At 45.5% G+C, this 21,866-nt stretch overlaps 1 protein-coding gene across 2 annotated transcripts in view; it reads left to right on the top strand.

Annotated features, from left to right (window-relative positions):
* KLHL18 (kelch like family member 18) overlaps nt 1-18,592 on the top strand; it is a 52,867-nt gene extending 34,275 nt beyond the window's left edge. The window contains exons 4-10 of one of the 2 annotated variants that reach the window (XM_076007099.1): nt 3,307-3,505; nt 6,474-6,634; nt 8,005-8,141; nt 9,513-9,750; nt 12,938-13,042; nt 14,556-14,667; nt 15,073-18,592. In XM_076007099.1, coding sequence (XP_075863214.1) covers nt 3,307-3,505; nt 6,474-6,634; nt 8,005-8,141; nt 9,513-9,750; nt 12,938-13,042; nt 14,556-14,667; nt 15,073-15,459 — 1,339 coding nt within the window. In that variant the 3' untranslated portion in view covers nt 15,460-18,592. The remainder of the gene's footprint in view (nt 1-3,306; nt 3,506-6,473; nt 6,635-8,004; nt 8,142-9,512; nt 9,751-12,937; nt 13,043-14,555; nt 14,668-15,072) is intronic. The other variant, XM_012771095.3, reaches the window with a different exon arrangement.
* The last annotated feature ends 3,274 nt before the right edge of the window (nt 18,593-21,866 follow it).

Raw genomic sequence — 21,866 nt, forward strand, 5'->3', positions numbered from 1 at the left:
GAACACACAGTCTTTCCTACTCATTGGTGAGCTTCTAAGACACAGACTGGACTTAGTTCATCTCTTTGTTCCCACAGAACTTGCAGAATGGCTTTCTGACTAAGTTGGCACTGTGGAAGATTAAGTTGGTTATCCTTACATCTTCACCAAGGGACAACAGCTCCACCTAGGGGCTTTTGAGCTTATCCCTGTCAACACTGGATCCAGACTCTGTTATATCTAAAAGATACTTAGAAAAGTGACTTTTAGACCAGTGCAGTTTTTACATACACCAATAATATTTTAGAAACAGGTACTTAAACATAAAGCCTGATGTTTAGAGTCTATCCTTGACATTTTTTTCATTCAGCCCTGCAGGACCCCTTTTGAGACTAAATCCTTACCTCATTCCTGTCTTTTCTTTTTTTGAGACAGAGACTCACTTTGTTGCCTAGGCTAGAGTGAGTCCCGTGGCATCAGCCTAGCTCACAGCAACCTCAAACTCCTGGGCTCAAGCAATCCTACTGCCTCAGCCTCCCGAGTAGCTGGGACTACAGGCATGCACCACCATGTCCAGCTAATTTTTTCTATATATATATTAGTTGTCCAATTAATTTCTTTCTTTTTATAGTAGAGATGGGGTCTCGCTCTTGCTCAGGCTGGTTTTGAACTCCTGATCTTGAGCAATCCGCCCGCCTCTGCCTCCCAGAGTGCTAGGATTACAGGTGTGAGCCACATTCTGTCTTTATTTCCTGCCACAGACCCATAGGCTTGGCTTGCTTTCTGTTTTCTTTCCAGTAGTTACCATTACTACCACTGTTCCTTGGAGTTGTTCTCCCTGAGCCTGGCTGCAGAATGTGGTGGGGTCTCCCATCTCCCCACTTACTATGTGCCCTTAAGGACAAGCATGTGGACACTTCATTTCAAGATTTGATTGCCAGTGACTTGAAGGAAAACCATTCTGAGCAGTAATGGAAAAGACTTGAGGTGACAGCACAGAGAAGCTGTGATGCCATCAAAATTCAAAGGGCAACAGTTCCTCAGGCTACTCAGCCTATTAGATCTTTAGCCTCTTGCCCTGAGGCTAGGGTTGAATTTCTTAGGGCCTTTTCTGCAGCCTTCAGATGTACAGACTTCCTTGCTTTTAGGTGAGCACTACAACTATGTATTTTCTAAAACTCTTCTCTCAGAGCTAGATCGGAACATCAAATATATCAGTCAATCAAGTCAATAATATGTTTAATTCAAGTTACTGCTTTCTGCCTCTGATAAAAGTATTACATCTTATGCAGCCTCCTTGCTTACAAAGTCAAACTATGACAGCAAGGAAAAAGGTTGTGAAGTAGCTGATGAAAGATGTAGGTCTCTATCTACCCTTTAGGTTTATTTTCCCTCCTCTGTCTCTTCTCCTCCTAAATGGGCCCCTTTCCTATGTGTCAGCTCTGCCTCCTCTTTCCCCACCAGTTGCCTCACAAACAGGCTTCTCACATCCCATCCTCTTGGATGTGAAAGCCCAGTATTTCTCAGTGGCCATACTGCCTTGCCTATGTGTTGCTCCCTGCTCATGTTTCCTTGGCATTTGGAAATCCACATAGGTTTCCAAAGTAAGAGACAGAGCAAGTTCAGGCTGGAATGAAACAACTATATAGAATTTTGACTAATCATAAAGCTAAGCTCATGAGATACTCTGCCCTTTAAGTCCTTGGTGGGTCTGCTGCTGGGGACAGTGGTGACTGTTGCTAAGTAAACATAACTCTGTGCCTATAACCTGAAATCAATATGGGGCAAAAACAAAAAAACATTCTAATGAAGGAAAGTAAGCCTGGGCAATTTTCAATCTGGTAAATACCATCTCCCTTCACAGATTATTAGTTACAAAATCAAAATAAGAAAAGGTCCATTCCCTAGGGTCTGCTGCTGTCACCAAGATTTCAGAACCACACTGGGTTCATTTGAACTTTTCTCAGATGAAACAATAGTAAGAAGACAACCATTATAAAAATTAAAACAGCAGCTAACTTCATACCAGGCACCATGCTGAGTGCTTTTGCCTACATTCTTACATCATCATGGCCACAGCCCTAACAGGTGGGTAGCTGTTACCATCTTTTTTTAGGTGAGGAAATTACTGACAATTGTGAGAACTTAAGAAACCCACCCAAGTTGCCCAGTTAGCATCAGGGCCAGGATTTACCCCTGGTTTCCCTTGTCATGATCAGTGTAGGTCTCCTTTGGTGCTTCTGGAAACGTGTACAGGTGGCCTAGGTTCAACCTCAGGCACTACCACTTGATTGTTTAGGGACTATGGGCACATTTTTTGGTTTCTCTGAGCCTCAGTTTTCCATCTATAAAATCAGAGCAATTACTACTTTGCAGGGTTGTTAAAAAGATTCTGGAGAATGTGTATAAAAGGCCTAGCAAGGCCGGGCGCGGTGGCTCACGCCTGTAATCCTAGCACTCTGGGAGGCCGAGGCGGGCGGATTGCTTGAGGTCAGGAATTTGAAACCAGCCTGAGCGAGACCCCGTCTCTACTAAAAATAGAAAGAAATTAATTGACCAACTAAAAGTATATATACAAAAAATTAGCCGGGCATGGTGGTGCATGCCTGTAGTCCCAGGTACTCGGGAGGCTGAGGCAGGATGATCACTTGAGCCCAGGAGTTTGAGGTTGCTGTGAGCTAGACTGACGCCACGGCACTCACTCTAGCCTGGGCAACAAAAGTGAGACTCTGTCTCAAAAAAACAACAAAAAAAAAGGCCTAGCAAAGTATTTGACTCACTGATGGTGCTGAAAAAAAAAATGATAGCTGCTGCTGTTTCTGGATGTCTGAACAGTTAGGTCCATGGAGCCTCTTTCTGTCTACAAAAGTATAAGGGTCCCAGTGTTAGAGAAGCCATCTCTCCACATGTTTTAAATTATTCTGCAAATTCAATGCCTTCCTGGTGACCAGAGGTGGAATAGTGCCTCGTCACTCAACCAGGAACATCAGCAGTGGAATGTAGCAAACAAGTTTTCCAGTACATGCTCTCCTGTTCTCCTTTCCTGACAGCTACTTCACAGGACTTCCCAGAGAGCTTATTCCACCTCAACATATAGAACACCAGGCCCAAGAGGCAGGGACCTTTGAGGATAATCTTTCTTAATCTTATCTTTAGAAGCTGAGTCCCACAGCTTGGTGTCACACAAGGAGTTTCTTCCATCAAAGCTGAGGACAAAATTTGTTTGTTTTCCTTCTGTGGCTTTACCCAGACCAACCTAAGAATGATCAAAGATAACATTCTTTCTTCCTCTAATTTTTTTCTTTTCATATTTTCTTGTGCAAAAAGGCTTCATCCAAAAAATTGCCTGGGTGTGCGCCAGTTTGCTGAGACAATGATGTGTGCTGTGCTGTATGATGCAGCCAACAGCTTCATCCACCAGCACTTTGTGGAGGTGTCCATGTCGGAAGAGTTCCTGGCCCTGCCCTTGGAAGATGTGCTTGAGCTGGTGTCTCGGGATGAGCTGAATGTAAAATCAGAGGAGCAGGTATGTGAACACACTGGCAGTCTGTGCAGGTTGCATGAGATGCTGATCTTTTTAATTATTGTTTTCTATTAAATTTTTTTTTTTTTTTTTGAGACAGAGTCTCACTTTGTTGCCCAGGCTAGAGTGAGTGCTGTGGCGTCAGCCTAGCTCACAGCAACCTCTATCTCCTGGGCTCAAGCAATCCTACTGCCTCAACCTCCCGGGTAGCTGGGACTACAGGCATGCACCACCATGCCTGGCTAATTTTTTCTATATATATTAGTTGGCCAATTAATTTCTTTCTATTTATAGTAGAGACAGGGTCTCACTCTTGCTCAGGCTGGTTTCATACCAGCCTCGAGCAATCCTCCTGCCTCGGCCTCCCAGACTGCTAGCATTACAGGCGTGAGCCACCTCGCCCGGCCTTTATTAATTTTTTTTTAACAAAGTTCGTGACATGTATGTAGTTATTGTATATTATGGGGTTTTATTATATCATATGTATTTTTCATGAAAAAAATTGTATGCATTTTTGTGTCTAAATGATATTTTATTGATTTTTGTCAATCTTACCTCCCTTATTCTTGGACATTTGGGTTATTTCCAATATTTACTATTAGAAAGAATGCTGCTGTGAACTGGAAATAGCAAGTGTAGATAACTTTCTGAAAGAGTCTTGGCCAGGTGCGGTGGTTCATTCCTATAATCCAGCACTTTGGGAGGCCAAGGCAGGAGGATTGCTTGAGCCCAGGAATTCAGGACCAGCCCAGGCAACATAGTGAGACTCTGTCTCTACAGGAGGGAAAAAAGTAATTAGTCCCAGCTACTCAGGAGGCTGATGTGGGAGGATTGCTTGAGTTCTGGAGTTCGAGGCTGCAGTGAGCTATGATCACACCACTGCACTTCAGCCTGGGCAACACAGTGAGACTGTTCCTGCCCCCTCCAAAAATAGAAAGAGTTTTTTTCTAAAGACAAGCAGAACATTGGGGCAGTCACAGAGGGGAACGTGAAGTTAAGAGGGGTTTGCTTTTTTAAGATGAAAGAAATTACAGTATATTTGACTACTGATGAGAATTTTCCAGAAAAGAGGTAAGAATTGGTAATGTAGGAGAACGGGGAGAATAGTTGTTGGAATGATGTTCTGGAGTGAGAGAAAACAGAGTCCAGGACACAAGGGGGTGTGTATTTGATAGGAGCACAAGCCATGCACATCCTCAGCAGCAGGAGGGAGAGCAGCGTGCACACACCCAGATACAGGGGGAGTGGGAGGGAGGAAGGGAGATGCTGGTAGGTTCTAATTGACATTCTCTTCTGATTTGTTTCTGTTTTCTCAGCTGAGAGTGAGAATGAGGGAGGAGTGTTAGAAATTGAGAAGAGATGGAAAGGTATGAAATAGTTCTCTAGAAGAGGGGGAGAGTAAATGGACAGTGCTAGGGAAATGGAGAGGGCTTGAAAGGAGGCAGGACCTGATGATATTAGTAGTTACAAATTTTAAATAAACTGGTCAGCGCTATTGTGTGTTTTTTTGTCAGCCACGTATGCTGGTATAGGTGCAGAATAGGGGATAAGTTGAGTTTAAAAAGCTGAACTTCACCAGGTTAGAGATTTTTTTTTTCAAGTGAATGTTATTAAGGGAGATAGGAGCATGACATGGGATTGAGGGCACCTGCATAATAACCCATGGAACCCATAATGGATTTGATAGGTATGTAGGGAGTTGAGAATTGGGGGGTAGTGTCAAAAGCTATTGGAGTCAGTTACTGAGCTGGGAGGATTGTAGGTGGTGGTCAGGTGAGCATATTTAAAATTATGGAAGAGGTGAAGCTATTGATGATGCCAGGGGATAGTTGTCATGGAAGCTGAAGCTATTGGCAAAGCAAGGTTTGGGCAATCATAGGGTCCTCTAAAAACAAAGAAGACAGATCTTCTTAAAGTGGTCGAGAAAGCATAAATAGGAGTATAGGGTGTTGGTAGCCAGAAAGGAGTGAAGGACAAGCCTTTCTGTTCAACAAAGGTTTCGTGCAAGTTGTCTTAAGAGGATAGTGAATAAATGTTATTTTGGGCTGAGGGTGGCTAGGGCTGGCAGTGAAGGGCGTTGAACGCCGTGGTCCAGAAGTTTGGACCTGGCCCTACAGGCACTGGGAGCATCACTGCTGCAAAGCTGATTGGTTGCAAAGTCTAGCCAAAGAGCAGCTTAGGATGTTAGAAATCAAGAGTCGTGGCCTGCCATGAGGAGCCCTAGGCTCTAAGAGGTGAGCATTGGGATGTTAGTCCCAATTCAGCTAATTTTCTGAATGTTTGAAGAACCCTCACCCCTAAATATTAATGACCAGTAGAAAAGTAGACCCTGAGCTTGGCAGTATAGGCACTGTGATTTAGAGGAAAGAGCCTCATCCCAAGAACAAGATGTCCTGTCCCTAGCTCTTCCAATAACTGATATGATCTGGGGTAGCTCACGTTTACTTGAGTGATATATTTTGTAAGGGTTGTATGGTTTTAGAGGGAGACATCCTTGTGGCTGAAGCCATTAGGAAAGGCTCCTTGGAGAATATGGATCTTGATCCAGGCCTTAAAGATAGGCGGGTAGGTTTAGATGAAGAGAAAGAGATGAGAAGGTACTTTAAGTGAGAGGGATAGTGTGAACAGGGGAACCAGCCCAGGCTGGCTAGAATAGAGGGTAGTGGAGGAAGTTTGGAGGGGTTAAGGTACAGGGACAGCAGGAAGAGATATGCATTTTGTTGTGATGTAGAAAGGAATAGGTGGCACTGATGGTTTTTTCATTAGGAAGTCATAATCGTAATGAAAGCCAGGAAACTGTTATAGTAACCTAGTAAGTGGAGAGAAATCAGGGATTCAGGATAACAAATAGGGAGAAAGATTGATGGGCCCAAAGAATAGCTTCAGTACAGTAAGTAGAGGGATTGAGGGTACAGGGGTGTACTTCTGGGTGGGAGGAGTTGCTGCCAGAGCTTCCACTCTGTTGTGGCAGGTCTTTGAAGCTGCACTGTCCTGGGTCAGATACGACCGGGAGCAGAGGGGACCCTGCCTGCCTGAGCTGCTGTCCAATATCCGCCTACCCCTTTGCCGGCCCCAGTTCCTGTCAGACCGAGTGCAGCAGGATGACCTGGTGCGTTGCTGCCACAAATGCAGGTGAGTGAGGGTGGACCTGCACAGCACAGTGCCAAAGGTCTGGGCAGAAAATAGGACTTGGCCACCTATTCCACCTCAGGGGAGGAAGGATTTGGAGTGGTCAGTCTAATTCATGGCACGCAGATTGGTTTGCCCTCTAGGTGGGAAGAACCTTGGAAGAGGAAGTGTTAAGAGCCCGAGTCTTACACCTTGGGCAGAGAGATGTCCTATGTGGAAGCCTTAAGGCAGAAGAGGCTTTCCTCTGCAGAGTTATCTGAGGATTTTCTAGCATCTTCATCCACTGAGCTGTTTATAAGTGTAAAGGCTGCAGCCTGCCCTGCCCTGTCCACACCAGCAGATCATGTGGTGGTGCGAAGGGTACTTCCCGAGACTCGTCACACTCTTCAGTAAATATTAGTGCCCTAGCCTCTGGTGGGTGTGGGCTTTACGTCTACATTGATAGGCAAAGGGAGAACATGTTTACCAGCACATGAAGCTTTTACCCAGAGCAAATCAGTGAAGGCATGGCGCGGCAGAGCTACCAAAACAGTTCAGCCCTATAGGAGGATTATTATAAAAGTAGAGCAACAGAGAAAAATGTCCATCCTCCTTCAAATTGCTTGTCATGTGCACAAGAATAAAATATTTTTTTCTCTTTTACTGATAAAATTTTTACCTGTATTCAGCTCTCTCCTTCATTTTCCACCCCTGGTTGGGATCAGCAGGCTCAGGAGGAAGTCAGTGCCTGTCAGTGGCAGGTGGTGTGAAGGTGTATGGCTGGAGGTAGTTGGGGCCCTGCGACCAGAGTCTCGGGGGTGCTGTTGAGGAGTTTAAACTTCATTCTGTTGGCAAGGGTAGCTATCGAAGGTTCTTAGAAAGAAACTTGGACTAAAGTGGGGGGGGTGGGATGGAGGGGCAGGCTGGAGGCAGGGACATGCATCAGGAGCTGTTGGCTGTTGCTGCCACAGTACAAGTGAGAGGTGATTACTTGCAGGGTAGCAGCCATGGTGCGAGCGTAGGAGTGGAAAAAAAGAGCTAGATCTGAGTGGCCACAGGGTGCAGGCTGTTTGTTGAACCTCCCAAGCCCAGCATTTTAGCTGCCACCCTATTTTTCTCATGCCTGGCTTGTGCCTGTTAGAAGCTACGCATTCTGATTATACTTGCCATGTGGACTCTGCTCATCTTGTGCCCCTACAATTTTGGGAATATCTCAGTAGCCATGTATGATTTCCCCAGAACTCACCTGAGTTCTTTAAGGCCAAACCTTCCAGAAGCCTTCTCCTCCCAAGTTTGCCCTGCCATTTGGGGGTTGGGGAGCCAGGCTTAGAAGTGCAAATGTGGACCAAGCGGAGAGGATACCTCCTATCCTAACATCTTGCACCTTATTCCAGAGACCTGGTAGATGAAGCAAAGGACTATCACCTCATGCCAGAGCGCCGGCCCCACCTGCCAGCTTTCAGAACTCGGCCACGCTGCTGCACCTCCATTGCTGGGCTTATCTATGCTGTGGGGGGCCTCAACTCAGCAGGTATCTTACAACTCCTCTTTGTAGAGCCCTATCTTGGGTTCTGTGGATGAAGAAACACCAGACAAACTAGCCTGGCCCTCTGGTTCTTCTCCTTTGTGCTATTACCACATTCACCCCTCTTGATTTTATGTCATTGCTCTGCAGTTAGAGCATATCCTGTGTTCATACCATTGAATCAGAATATCAGTGCTAAAAAGGCCTTTTAGAAATCCTTGAGGCCTAGCCCTCTTACCTTACAAATGAGGAAATAGAAGCCCAGAGAACTTTCACTGTGTTCATATAAGTTGTTTTTGGCAGAGCAAGGACTAGAACGTAGGTGTCCTGGTTCAGGAACCAGCACTTTTGCCCTAATATCACCTTGGTTATAGCATTTACTCTGCCCTGGATAGGACACAGCCCTAGGTCTGTTACCAGACTATTCATGTTCAGTGATATGAATCTCTGGTGTTAGACTGTGAGAATGCCCCTAGGAGGAATATTATCCAGATGCACAGGGTCTGCCACTATCAATAATACTTTTCACTGCTCACCGCCTGCTTCCTATGAAACACACATGTGCTTCACAATCCATGTGTTATTGGCAACTCTTGTGTCATACAGTTAGGTTTTCAGGAAAGCTCCATGAGCTCCCTCCCCTCCTGGGGGAGTTGGCGGGCAGGCCTGGGCAGTTTTGTTTTTAAATGAAGTTTAATGAGAGGTGGTGGGTACTGGTCTGCTGCTTGTTAATCTTATGACCTGGAAAAGGTAAGTCATCAAGTCAGCGTACGCTGGAGTGTGGCGAGTGCTAAGTGTGCCAAGGCAGCATACAACAGGGAGGGGAATTTTATTTGATCTTCACAAAAACTTGTTGAAAAAGGTAGGGTTGGAATTTTATCATTCCTTGCTACTATGACTACTATATTTTGAACACTGAATCTAGAATCATGCTAGATGCTTTACCTATTATATCATTTAATCCTCATGGCAGCTCTGCCGTAAAGATTATCTCCACTTCACATGTGAAACACAGGATGGGGACACAAGGCAGTCCACTAGAAAGTCAGCATTGGAGCTCATGCCTTTCCCTCTGGGCGTGCCTCCCACATTGAGGAAATATTGTGTCCATTTGCCTTTATCTTTGGCTTTAAGCAGGTGGAGTACCTGATTGTAACTGAAAACTACCCTCTCTAAAAAGTAAGTGCCTCCTGTCTGATTCTGATTTTCCTTAAAGAATTAGGTTTGAGATTATCATGGTTGAAATTTCTGAGTGGGCCCTTGTACCTTGAATAATTCTGTGGGAAGAGCTAATAGAATCAAGTCAAATGTTCCATATAATCAGTGCCCAATAGCTGTGATCTAAACTAGTGGTCTCATTTGTTTTAATTTGAGTAGCAAATTTTTATGCAGGTGATTCCCTGAATGTGGTGGAAGTGTTTGACCCCATCGCCAATCGCTGGGAGAAATGCCATCCCATGACAACAGCCCGCAGCCGCGTTGGCGTGGCTGTAGTGAACGGGCTTCTCTATGCCATCGGGGGATATGATGGCCAGCTAAGGCTGAGCACTGTGGAGGCCTACAACCCGGAGACGGACACATGGACCAGAGTGGGGAGCATGAATAGCAAGAGAAGGTATTCTGGAAGCCACGTGCAACCTGAGCATATACACTGAGCATCTGGGGAGCGCCATGCTAGACAAGCAGGGGCACATAATAAAGTAAAACACAAGTTTTGGCCTGGGAATTTCCTGCAGCCAGGCCAGCCACTACCGGTACCTCCTGGGAGCGAGCCCCCACCTGCTTAAATGTAAAATACCTGCCTGGTCCTTTGAGGAACTTGGGGAGACGAGACATGGACATGTGGATGTTGTATTGTTATTTAAGTGCCAGATAAGGACTGAAAATGTGTATTATGGAAGATTCGAGGAGGGAGAGAAACTGCATTGGAACGTCTGGAAGATTTCAGGGAAGAGGTGGGATTAAAGTTGAAACTTGAAGAATTAGGAGAATTTACCTTTATTAGCAATAAGAGGAAATCCAAGGTATTCTTCTGTATGCTTTCCTTCTCCTAGGACCTCCCCTCCACACACACACACACACACACACACATGTGCTTTGACTACCCAGGGAGTGTATAAACCAAAGCAGTGTTCTTTACTTCAGGGTCAGACACATTTTCCCAGACAGGAGCACATAGGTATTTGCAGGGAGGGCCGAGTTTGTATGTCACTCAACGCATGCCAGCTACCTGTTTCCTCCACCACTTGCCTGCTCACATTGTCTGAATAAGTGGGGTTAGAGGACATCAGTTAGGCCTCTTAGTGCTGAGATGACAGGTGGCGTCTTTCCTTAGGTCAGATGCGTGGTGGAATAGTCAGTCACATGCTTGGTCAGTGGGAGGGCCGATGCTGCTTGAGGTGGGAGAGGAAAGCAGTCCAAGGCCCCTATCCATTTACCCCAGACAGTTCTGCATGTATCTTTTACATATTGAGCTTCCTTCACATATGCCTAATTTCAGAAGAGAAAAGTTACGTGAATTTTTTTTTGTAAGGGGTAGTTTGAAAACCACTGGACCAGCTGCTCTTTAAGGGCCTTTCTGCTTTGTAATTCTGTGATCTAAGTATTTGCCTCACAGATCTCTCACTGGCCATGCTTCAGGGTCTCTACTTGTAAGTGCATGTGGTGAGGGGAGGTCAGGGGACTGCACATGTGGTGAGGAAGAAGAGTTAGCGTGGAAGTCCTGTGCCACCTAACAGCATCCTGGCCATGATGCCCATGTTCTACATTCAGCAATGTTAGTATATGGACATGAGCTGGGAGGGATCTGCATTTGTACCAATAAGACCAGATTCACAAAGGATCAAAGTAGGTTCATTTTGGAAGGGAAAAAGTATGTACATAAGATCTGCATCTCACAAGAACACTCTCACACTTCTTTCTTCCTGCCGTCTTCACTTTGGTGCTTCCCCCTTCTGCTCCTTGGATACTTTGCAGCTTTCTGTGATGAAGGGATTCATTGCTCCATGTCCCCAACCATGAATAGCTTTTTTGCTCTGACTGCAATCAGTTGTCCTTCCTTGTGTGTCCGCTCTGGGCCACTTCTTTGCTTTGATGTCACTGGGTTGGATTGTTGTCTTGGAGGAAAGTCCTCTGAGTATTCCTTTCCCTCATTGTGGTTAATGCCCTGTTATTAGCAGCATGGGCCCAGTTCCTTTTAAATTACAGCCTACCTTAAAATGTTCTTAGTCACTTCTCTCCCAATATCCCACACAACTTTCTGTCCTGCCATTTAATGACATCCTCCTTTCTGCCATCTTTCCTTCCTTTCTCTGGCAGTGTTCCAGGCTACCTCCATGGAGCTTTCTTATACTGGACTATTACAGGCCACACTGATCAACATTTTCTCTTATCTCTTCATGCTTGCCTTTACACTTAGTTGATAGTTAATCTCATATAAATCTGTGGCACCTCTTAATTCATTCTCATGTTGTTGTTGAACACCTGTATTATTATTTAAATTTTATGTTTGTCCAGAAGGATGGTAGTCATATCTAGTAAATTGGCCATCTTGCCTAAGGCCAGTCTCTCTCCTCTTTCAGGCTGGGTCAGGGATCTGTTATCATGTCTCTCAAAGGGACCAGTTTGATTTTACTATGGACACTCAAAGGCAGCATTAAGCCTAGTATATTTTATTTTCCTGTTTGTTAGATACCCAGATTCATTTTTAATCTTTCTCAACATCAGGCATGAAAATTGAATCAGGCAGCTTGGCATTCATGCTTAATCAAACAGGACAGCTTAGCATCCGTGTTCAATTTCTCATAAGGCTTTGTATAGAGCAAAGATTACGTGATTCCACCAGACCCGTGGGTCTTTGATATTAGGAGAGCTTGGCATGGTGAGGAGTGGGGGAGTCGGACATCTCTGAGGCATGCCTCCCTGGGCAGACTTGAGGAGAGACTCTTGCCTCCCTGAGCCATGGCTGCCATTCTGTACAGTGATTGTGGTGATCCTTCCTTCCTTGCAGTGTGTGGTGAGGGTTGAAAATACAAGTGTAGAGTACCTGACACATATAGTAAGTATGCAGCAAACAGGAGCTATAGCATCATCCACTAAGACAGTAGGAGCCACGCATGTAATGAAAACACATCTGTTAAGCTTTGATAGTGAATCAAATGGGAAAAATCAGAGGTAACACAACAAACGTATATTGAAGGTTCATTATGTACAAGACACTGCACTAATCCTCTGGGGGTCACACAGGTGAAGACCCTTTCCCATCTTCCAGGAGGTCCTTGCTTGTTAAGGGGTCGCAGATAGACTCCTGGTACCCTATGGTGCCAGAACATCAGTGCCTCGTGGGCAGGGGCTTTGGCTTGCTTACCACGCTAAACTTAGGGCCTAGGACGGCATGCCAGTCAAAATCTGAAGAACTATGAAAAGTGCTGTAATAAAGAGAGAAGCCAGTCTGGGAGTGTGCCGTTGGGAGAGAACAGTTCTTATTGAGGGTTGGGAGAGAGAGAGAATTTGACTTGGGCCTTTAATGTAAATTAGAACCTCAGTATAGGGAAGTAGAAGGTGAGCATTTCAGACAGTTCAAGGACTAAGAGAGTGGGGAGAGGAGATAGCCCAGGACAGAGGGGTAGGAGACAGGAGGAACCACAGGAGAGCTTCTGTCACCTCAATTTTACACCTTTACTTAACACATACCTGGGTCTGTTCCAGAAAGAGGCAGTTGATAGGTTTATTTCTCAGTGGGCATGAGAGGCTACCCCAGGAAGTCTGAGGCCCACTTGAGATGACAGCTGTATCTGTTTCAGTGCCATGGGGACAGTTGTGCTGGATGGGCAGATCTACGTCTGTGGTGGCTACGATGGCAACTCTTCCCTCAACTCTGTGGAGACCTACTCACCTGAGACAGACAAGTAAGGACTCGAGCTTCCCTGGGGCAACTGGAGCTTATTAAACAGAGAGTATAAAAATTAGAACTGCAGTTTTTTTTTGTTTTTTTTTTTGAGACAGAGTCTCGCTTTGTTGCCCAGGCTAGAGTGAGTGCCATGGTGTCAGCCTAGCTCATAGCAACCTCAAACTCCTGGCTCAAGCAATCCTCCTGCCTCAGCCTCCCGAGTAGCTGGGACTACAGGCATTCGCCACCATGCCCGGCTAATTTTTTGTATATATATTAGTTGGCCAATTAATTTCTTTCTATTTTATAGTAGAGACGGGGTCTCGCTCTTGCTCAGGCTGGTTTCGAACTCCTGACCTCGAGCAATCCGCCCGCCTCGGCCTCCCAGAGAGCTAGGATTACAGGCGTGAGCCACCGCGCCCGGCCTTGCAGTTTTTTACTTAAGCTTCTTCTTGGTAGAAAATGTCTAACCTTTTTTTCCCCTATAGTATTTTACACATAGTCGGTATTTAATAACCCTTGGTTAAATGAATGAATGATTAAATAAATTTTTAATACAAATAGTCTACATAGATCCTTGGAAACATCTATCGAATAGTCTGTACCTTTTAATGGGAATGCAGGCAAGAGAGGATAAGAAGTAGATGAAAAACATGTTCCAAAGTGGGTAGGATATGATTTCAAAAAAAGGAAAAAAAGTTATGGTCAAATAAGCTTGGGAAGTGTTGATGTCTGTATGACTAGCTTCCTTGTCTTTCCATAATACATATTAACATTTAAAGGTTCTGAAAAATTCTGCAGTAAAAACCCTGTTTAACCTTATGTTTAACCTGTTACCATCTTGTTGGGACTATTTGTGGAATACTCTTTGAAAAATACTGACAAGGTAGCCCAAATTTTTCATTTCGGTATTTGAATTCTTTTATATTATGTAAGAATATGTAGTTGAATGGACTCATCAAGATACTTTTAAGCTAATATTCTTTTAAGTTAACCAAGCACTGTGTATCAGGCAGCAAGCTGGGTATCCGAGATCCTTTAAGGGGCACCTGGCGTCGTGGGGCCACAGATGCATCATGGTCCTCCTGAGGTGGGGGCCTGTGTCAGGAGCTCTTGGGCACAGAGTGGGGAGCGCCTTCACCTTCCCCAGGATGGTGGGGAGAGACAGGGTGGCAGGGATGCCTTCCGAGGTGATACCTATCATGGGTAGTTACTAGTAGATGTTCCTCACAGGCAGGGAGACAGGAGGGAGAGAAGCTCACATACCTGCTCACTGTAATTGAGGACAGCAGTGATCATCTCATGGGCTAGAGCACAGAGTGGAAGAGGGAGACGGAGCAGGTGTGGGTGGTGTGTGGTCTAAGTGGTAAAGAACCAGGTGCAGCCAGAGAGAGCCGTCAGCAAAGGTGGCAGGAGAGGTGGTAAGAGTGTGGAGATGTGCAGCGCAGTTCACCAAGCCCAGCCGAGCCGTCTTGGGAGTACAGGAACACTGAATCTCACGCCTCCCCTTCTATTTTGACTCTTTCCTAAAGGTGGACAGTGGTGACCCCGATGAGCTCGAATCGCAGCGCTGCTGGGGTTACAGTCTTTGAGGGCAGGATATATGTGTCAGGCGGCCATGATGGTTTGCAGATCTTCAACAGTGTGAGTCTGGGCTCCTCCTGGGTAAGGGCACCTATTCCTTTCATTTTTGAGAGTTATTTTGAAAGACAGTCGTTTGAAAAACTTCAGCCTTGCCACTGCTGGACAAAGCATCGTTTAGTGAGATTTCAAGCCATCTACTACCTAGCAGTGCATCCTTGGGCACAGCCTGTTTTTATTTCCTTAGATGCAGACAGAAAGGCTTAGGTGAGGTGACCTTTCTGCCAGGAGCAGGCATGTAGCTGAGGGAATGATATTAGAGCCAAGGCACACTCTGGCAGAACTCCTTGTCCCCAAGTCTCCCACAGGAGTCTGACATCATGTGGGCCAGTGTGTCCTGCAAGGTCACCCCACGAACTAAGCTTTGACTCTGACTGTCCTATACCTGTGCCTCTCTCCCCACTGCAGGTGGAGCACTACAACCACCACACAGCCACCTGGTACCCAGCAGCTAGCATGCTCAACAAGCGCTGCCGGCATGGAGCCGCCTCCCTGGGAAGCAAGATGTTTGTTTGTGGGGGCTATGATGGCTCTGGCTTCCTCAGCATCGCCGAGATGTACAGTTCTGTGGCAGACCAGTGGTGCCTGATAGTACCCATGCACACACGCCGGAGCCGGGTCTCCCTCGTGGCCAGCTGTGGGCGCCTCTATGCTGTGGGGGGCTATGATGGACAGTCAAACTTGAGCTCGGTGGAGATGTATGACCCAGAGACGGACCGCTGGACATTTATGGCCCCTATGGCGTGCCATGAGGGAGGGGTCGGTGTGGGCTGCATCCCTCTCCTCACCATCTAAGGCAGAGGGTGGGATGTGGTGGGTGGGAATCTGGTACAGACATACATAGGCACTTCCTTCCAGGAACAATCCCTCTCAGGGAGAAGTGGTGGACCAGAAGATGGGGTAAAATGTGAGCTTGCCAGACATACAGTTTTTCCAGGTGCTTAAGTCCTCCCTCACTGACCTTCAGGCCTGGGTCATCAAGATGCACAGCATAGGACAGGACAAAAGCCCCTCTGGGACCTGCAGATGGTGATATGGAAGTGTTTTGCTGGTCCACATGAACACTCCATCCAAGCCCAGCTCACACCCACCTCAGCTCTGTGGGCCACCTATTTGCAGAAATTTCGCCTTCCATCTGATGTACATCCTTGCCTGCTTGTTTTCCATCTATGTTGTGGCCAGTTTGCCATGGGGAAGCTGCAGTGGCCAAGCCTGTTGGAAACTGTGGGGTATAGCTGGGAGAGAAAGGGCACACTCCAAATGTTCTTACTGCCTGTGATGATGCAGCTAAAGCAATGTGCTGGCTACACAAAAGCATGTTCCATCTTCCATTGTAGGGCACAAAGAATCTTGTTCTAATCACCAGTAAGCAGGAAATACAGAAGTTTTTCCCATGTCTAATTTTGGGATTTCAGTGAGGTCTTTTTCATTTGACCAGGAGAAACAGAAGGGAAAAAAAGATACTTGAAAGAAACTGAAAGAAATTTAAACAAAGAAACACACTTGAAAGAAACTGGAAAGAAAAATACTTTTTTTTTATGTGAACATATTTTGCAGGAAGAAAAAAGCATAAAAGACACCGAAGGCAAATATGTGTAAATGGAAAACCGTCCAACAGGAGAAGGCTGGTATCCACTCCACCTTTGGATTCCTGGGCCCTGAGGCCTCGCACAGCACTTGGGGTTCCCTATGAGCCCCGACGCGCCTGGAATCAGTACATCCTCAAGTGGTCCTGTAGCAAGGTGCTCATGGGGTTTGTCTTCACAACCCCCGTCAGGGGACCTTTTTAATCATAGGCTTAGCAAGCAGCCATTCTTCTAGGTGGGAGCTCCCAGCTGTAGCTGGGGGCTCCAGAAATCCCTGTGATTACCTTCCACTGCCACTGCAGCACTCATTCAGGTTCCCCACTGTCACTTACATTCCTTCCCTTTTTGACCAGCAGGAAACAGCAGGTCTGGCCAGAATCTCACTTGCCCATCTGTCGTCCTTGGATAATTTTCTTCATTGTGATACTTCTGGGGCATATCTGCACCTCTAGAACCTAACCAGGGGCTTCCTCCTCCTACCAGCCATGGGCTGGCTTGGTCTGGTAACCTTGCCTGCCCTGCCATTCCACTGCTTCTCCATCCGGCTGCCAATTCCAGGGGTCTGGCCTCCCTCCAGCCCTTGGCAGACTGACCAGCAAGGTGGACCTTCACATTCAAGTAAAGCTGGCTTTATGCATAAAGAACTAACAGCTAAAAGGATCTGCTGCTGCAAAGAACAGATTTTATATTTCTTCCTCTAATCTTGGCAAATGACCTCTTAAGGAGACACCATACTCCTTCCTCCTTCTCCCTGGATGGGACCTTAATGTAGCACAGCAGGACCCAAAGAGGAGGACATTTTCTATTACCAGTGCACTGGGCAGTGGGGCTGTCCTTAAACTGCTGCTGCCAAAATCTGGTTTTCTAAAATTCTTTTAGTAGAGACTAAAAGAGGATACAATTCCTTTAACCCAAGACTGGGTTTTAGGGTCCCAATCTCCACCTGGTCGGTTTCCTGTCCTTTGCTGCCTGCCTAGGATGGCCTGAAAGCCTGTTCAGGAAGGCACAATGTGGAGCCTGGGGTGTGTGCCCCACCGCAAGACTGTCAGGTTTATCAGCGTGTGCAATCACCATGTATTCAGAGGAAAGTACCTTTGTTACCTGCAGTTTAGGAGCTGGGCCTCTCCTATAAGCACTTGAAAATGATATTTTTATTTTAAAAGACTGAACAATCTAATATCTGATATAGTTCAACCTGGGCTCGTAGTGGAGCTCCAGCATTTCTCCTCCTCTGGTGTGCCTATAGAGGTAAACTAGGAAGGAGGTTAGGGTCTGCGTTTCCTGTAAGGAGTGTGTCACTGCTCTTATTGTTATAAGCCCCTTTCTTTTGTGAATTTGAACCAGCACTGATGAACCTGGATTGTGAAGGTATTAAGAATTGACCAGGCAGGGTGGCTGCTGCCTGTAATCGTAGCACTCTGGGAAGCTGAGGCAGGAGGATCACTGGAGATCAGGAGTTCAAGACCAACCTGAGCAAGATTGAGACCCTGTCTCTACTAAAAATAGAAAAAATTAGCTGGGCTAGGTGTCATGGGCCTGTAGTCCTAGCTACTCAGGATACTGAGGCAGGCGTTGAAGGTTGCAGTGAGCTATGCTGATGCCACTGCACTCTAGCCCAGGCAACAGAGTGAGACTCTGTTTCAAAAAAGAAAATTGGTCATTGGGCTACTTAATGGGCCTCACTGGATCCTTAGGATGCTGGCCCAGATTTTGCTACCAGGGATGATAGATCATTTTCCTATGGCCTTGCTGGTGTTGTAGTGGCCTTCCTGAATCCACTCCTACCTCCTGGTGTAGAAGTTACACTGCTGCACCTGAGGTCAGTGTTGCCAAGTAAGATCAACCCAGTGCTTTAATCTGGGCTTTGAGCACAAGCGAGCAAACACCAACATTTTCACACACTCCCCAGTCGGTTCCTCAATTTGATGGTGAATGGCTGTTTGCACATGGCTGGTCTAGCTCTTTGGCATTGGAGCCTTTCCAATAGTCCCATGAAAAGAAGAAGTATCACCCAGGGATATTGTGAAAAGGATGTAACAAGGAGATAGAACAGACATTGTGCTCATTGGGCCTTGGGGTCTAGCCCAGCTCTGAGCAGAGGACTATAATGTTCACTATCCTTGAGTGTTTCACCTTCTTGGATACATACAGAGACTCTTCTAGATTTCATCTGAAATCACAGCTGAATGGGAGCTGAAGACCAGCCTCTTGACCACAAAGATATGACTAGGTGGGAGTTCCCCCCAATTTATTATTTCCCAGAAACTATTATTTCCTTTTATTTATAGAATGCATGTCTTTTGTGTTAAGAAACCAAAGAGAAATAAAGAGAACACTTCTAATAGCTCTTGCCCTTTCCTGATTTATTTTTTAAATATTAGAAGTAAATCATATTTTTATTGAGTCACCAAAAAAAACATACTGGACAAAATGGGAATATTTCTATGAAAATAAGGGAAAAAACAGATGTACAGCAAAAGCAGTCTTTGGAGAGATATGTGTATTTTATAAGAACAAGTTCTGGTGCAAAATATGCAAAACCCTCATGTGCACATTGCTACTGCATATTTGCTCCCGTCCAGGTTGCCACTTCTCCCAGTTTTCCCCTTTTCTTCTCTTACTGCCATAAAACTCCAGCGTTCCCCAATAGAATATGGCTGGCCTGTTGACTGCTGGGGCCAACACTTCCAGCTCCTTTTTTATGCTCTAGGCCAAAGATGCTTTAACTGTGATGTACATGAAAGTCACTGGAAAAATTTTAAACCACAAATTCATTACTAGGTCCCCTCCGGAGACAGATTCTCTGGGGCTGGAATGCAGCTCGGCACTCTGGTATAGGCTAGATTCCTTGATGATTTGTATGCTCACCAGTGTGTGAGAACTGGACTCCTGTCTTTAGTTTCCACTTCCCCAAATACAGCCGCATTCCAGATCTGCCCCCCTAAGATTACACCCTGGTTAATGTGGTTGTGGATGTTGGAAAACTCTTCAGTCACACTTTTCCAAAAGTCAGCCTGTGGTTAGTCTCATCCATTGGGTAATGATTATATTTTTGGATGGCAACTTTATTTTTTAAGTCTTTGGAAGGTATATCACTCCCACACACACCCCACCAGCACATGTTTCACACATAAACACTCTGCCACTTAATTCTCACTTGGTCCTCTCAGTAATCCCCACGGAGCTGATAGCATAGCTCGTTTCAGCGTAAGCAAACTGCCTCAGAAGGGCTGAGTAACTGACTCATCAGCTAACTGGTGGTATTGTCAAAAATTGAGACCAGGCCGGGCGTGGTGGCTCACGCCTGTAATCCTAGCTCTCTGGGAGGCCAAGGTGGGTGGATTGCTCAAGGTCAGGAGTTCAAAACCAGCCTGAGCAAGAGCGAGACCCCGTCTCTACTAAATAGAAAGAAATTAATTGGCCAACTGATATGTATATAAAAAATTAGCCGGGCATGGTGGCGCATGCCTGTAGTCCCAGCTACTCTGGAGGCTGAGGCAGAAGGATCGCTCGAGCCCAGGAGTTTGAGGTTGCTGTGAGCTAGCCTGACGCCACGGCACTCACTCTAGCCTGGACAACAAAGCGAGACTCTGTCTCAAAAAAAAAAAAAAAAAAAAATTGAGACCAGATCTCCACACTCACAGTCTAGTTTGCCTATGGTGAACAAAGTCTTGGATCTATGAAGCAGCTAGTCCATCCAGCCTCCAGGTTCATTGCGTGGAGGTCTGCTGCCCAACGCTGGGGTGGACCTTGGACGCAGACTAGGCAGTGAGAGAAAGATTGTAGAAGTGGACGCCTCTGTGCTAAATAGAGGTGGCTGGACTCTGTAGGCTCTGCCCTGTGGAAGAAAGGTCAGATGCTTATGAAGTAATAACAGCCCTTTCTGTGTATCCTACACCTCGTTGATCATAACCAAAGAGCCCCATGAGTAAAGAGTGGGCTGGGGAGCCAAGTTAAACTCATGTGTTTGACTTTCCATATCTGTCTGTCTGTCTGTCTTTTTTTGTTGTTTTTTGTTTTTCTTTAGACTCCTCTGCCCTCACAACTAAGCAGCAGAACCCACTCTTCACCCAAAAGTCCAGCAATTGCTGGTTTTTACTGCTGCTCACAATAACATTACACAACCAAAAAAATTATATGGGAATTGCACAGTTCTCATAGGAATTATTCCAGGCTTACTGTTCCCAATTCATTTCTTGTGGTATTCAGATGTTTTTCCTCTCTAACAAAGCTAAGTTCCCTATTAAATTCTCTTTTTCTAGTTTTTCAGTTCATGATAAAAGCTGAACTCCATAGCATGGCACAGAGGGTCATCATGATATTGGCACTTCTTCCCACTCAGCCTCGTGAAACAGTCCTTCAGGATCTCACATGTCACCCCCTGTAGGAAAACATCTCTGGTTGGCCTGGTGTCCCTCTGTGCTTGCCCTTGGCTATGCCCTACCGTGCAATGGCCTGTTTTCCTGTCTGTTTCACCTAATAGGTGGTGAGCTCTATGACAGTCCCTTATTGTTGTGGACCCAGCATTGGGCACAAAAAAGAGGCTCAAAAATGTTTCTTAAGGAACCTAAGGACAATCAGGTATATCTACATTCACAGATCACCTAATCATGCTTCCCTATTCTCCACTTTACACCACTGGGTTTTAATAGTTTTACTAAGTTTATGGGGTATAACTTATATACCTTAAAATTCATCCATTTTAAGTGTCCAATGATTTTTTTAGTAAATGTACAAGGTCATACAACCATTACCACCATCCTGTCTTAAAATATTTTCACTACTTAGTTAATCACATTTGTGATTACACCTTTGTGTACACCCCCTGTGTAGCCCTATCCTGAGGCAACCACTATTTTACTTTTTCTCTATAGATTTTCCTATACTGGACATTTCTTTTTTTTTTTTTTTTTTTTTTATTTTGAGACAGAGTCTCCCTTTGTTACCCAGGCTAGAGTGAGTGCCGTGGCGTCAGCCTAGCTCACAGCAACCTCAAACTCCTGGGTTCAAGCTATCTTCCTGCCTCAGCCTCCTGAGTAGCTGGGACGACATGTGCAAGCCACCATGCCTGGCTAATTTTTTGTTTCATTTTTAGTTGACTGGCTAATTTTTTCTATTTTTAGTAGAGATGGGGTGTCGCTCTTGCTCAGGCTGGTCTCAAACTCCTGAGCTCAAGCAATCCTCCTAGAGTGCTAGGATTACAGGTGTGAGCCATCGCTCCTGGCCTATACTGGACATTTCATATCAATGCAATCATACAATATGTGGTCTTTTGTATCTGGCTTCCTACTTTAGAATAATGTTCTTGAGGTTCATTCATGTTGTAGAATGTATCAGTAGTTTGTTTTTGAATTGTATTCCACTGTATGGATATACCATATTTTGTTAATCCATTCACCAATTGATGGATGTTTAGATTGTTTTCAGTTTGGGGCTATTATGAATAATACTTCTGTGAACATTCATGTATAAGTCTTTGTGGATGCATATTTTTGTTCCTCTTTGGTTAGATTCCTAGGAGTGGAATTGCTGGGCCACATAGTAAGTTTATTTAAAAAACCGCCAAGCTTTTCCAAAGTGGTTATACCCTTTTACATTTCCACCAGCAATGTGTGA

This window comes from Microcebus murinus, chromosome 1 (assembly GCF_040939455.1).
Source record: "Microcebus murinus isolate Inina chromosome 1, M.murinus_Inina_mat1.0, whole genome shotgun sequence".
In the NCBI taxonomy this organism is placed as follows: Eukaryota; Metazoa; Chordata; class Mammalia; order Primates; family Cheirogaleidae; genus Microcebus; species Microcebus murinus.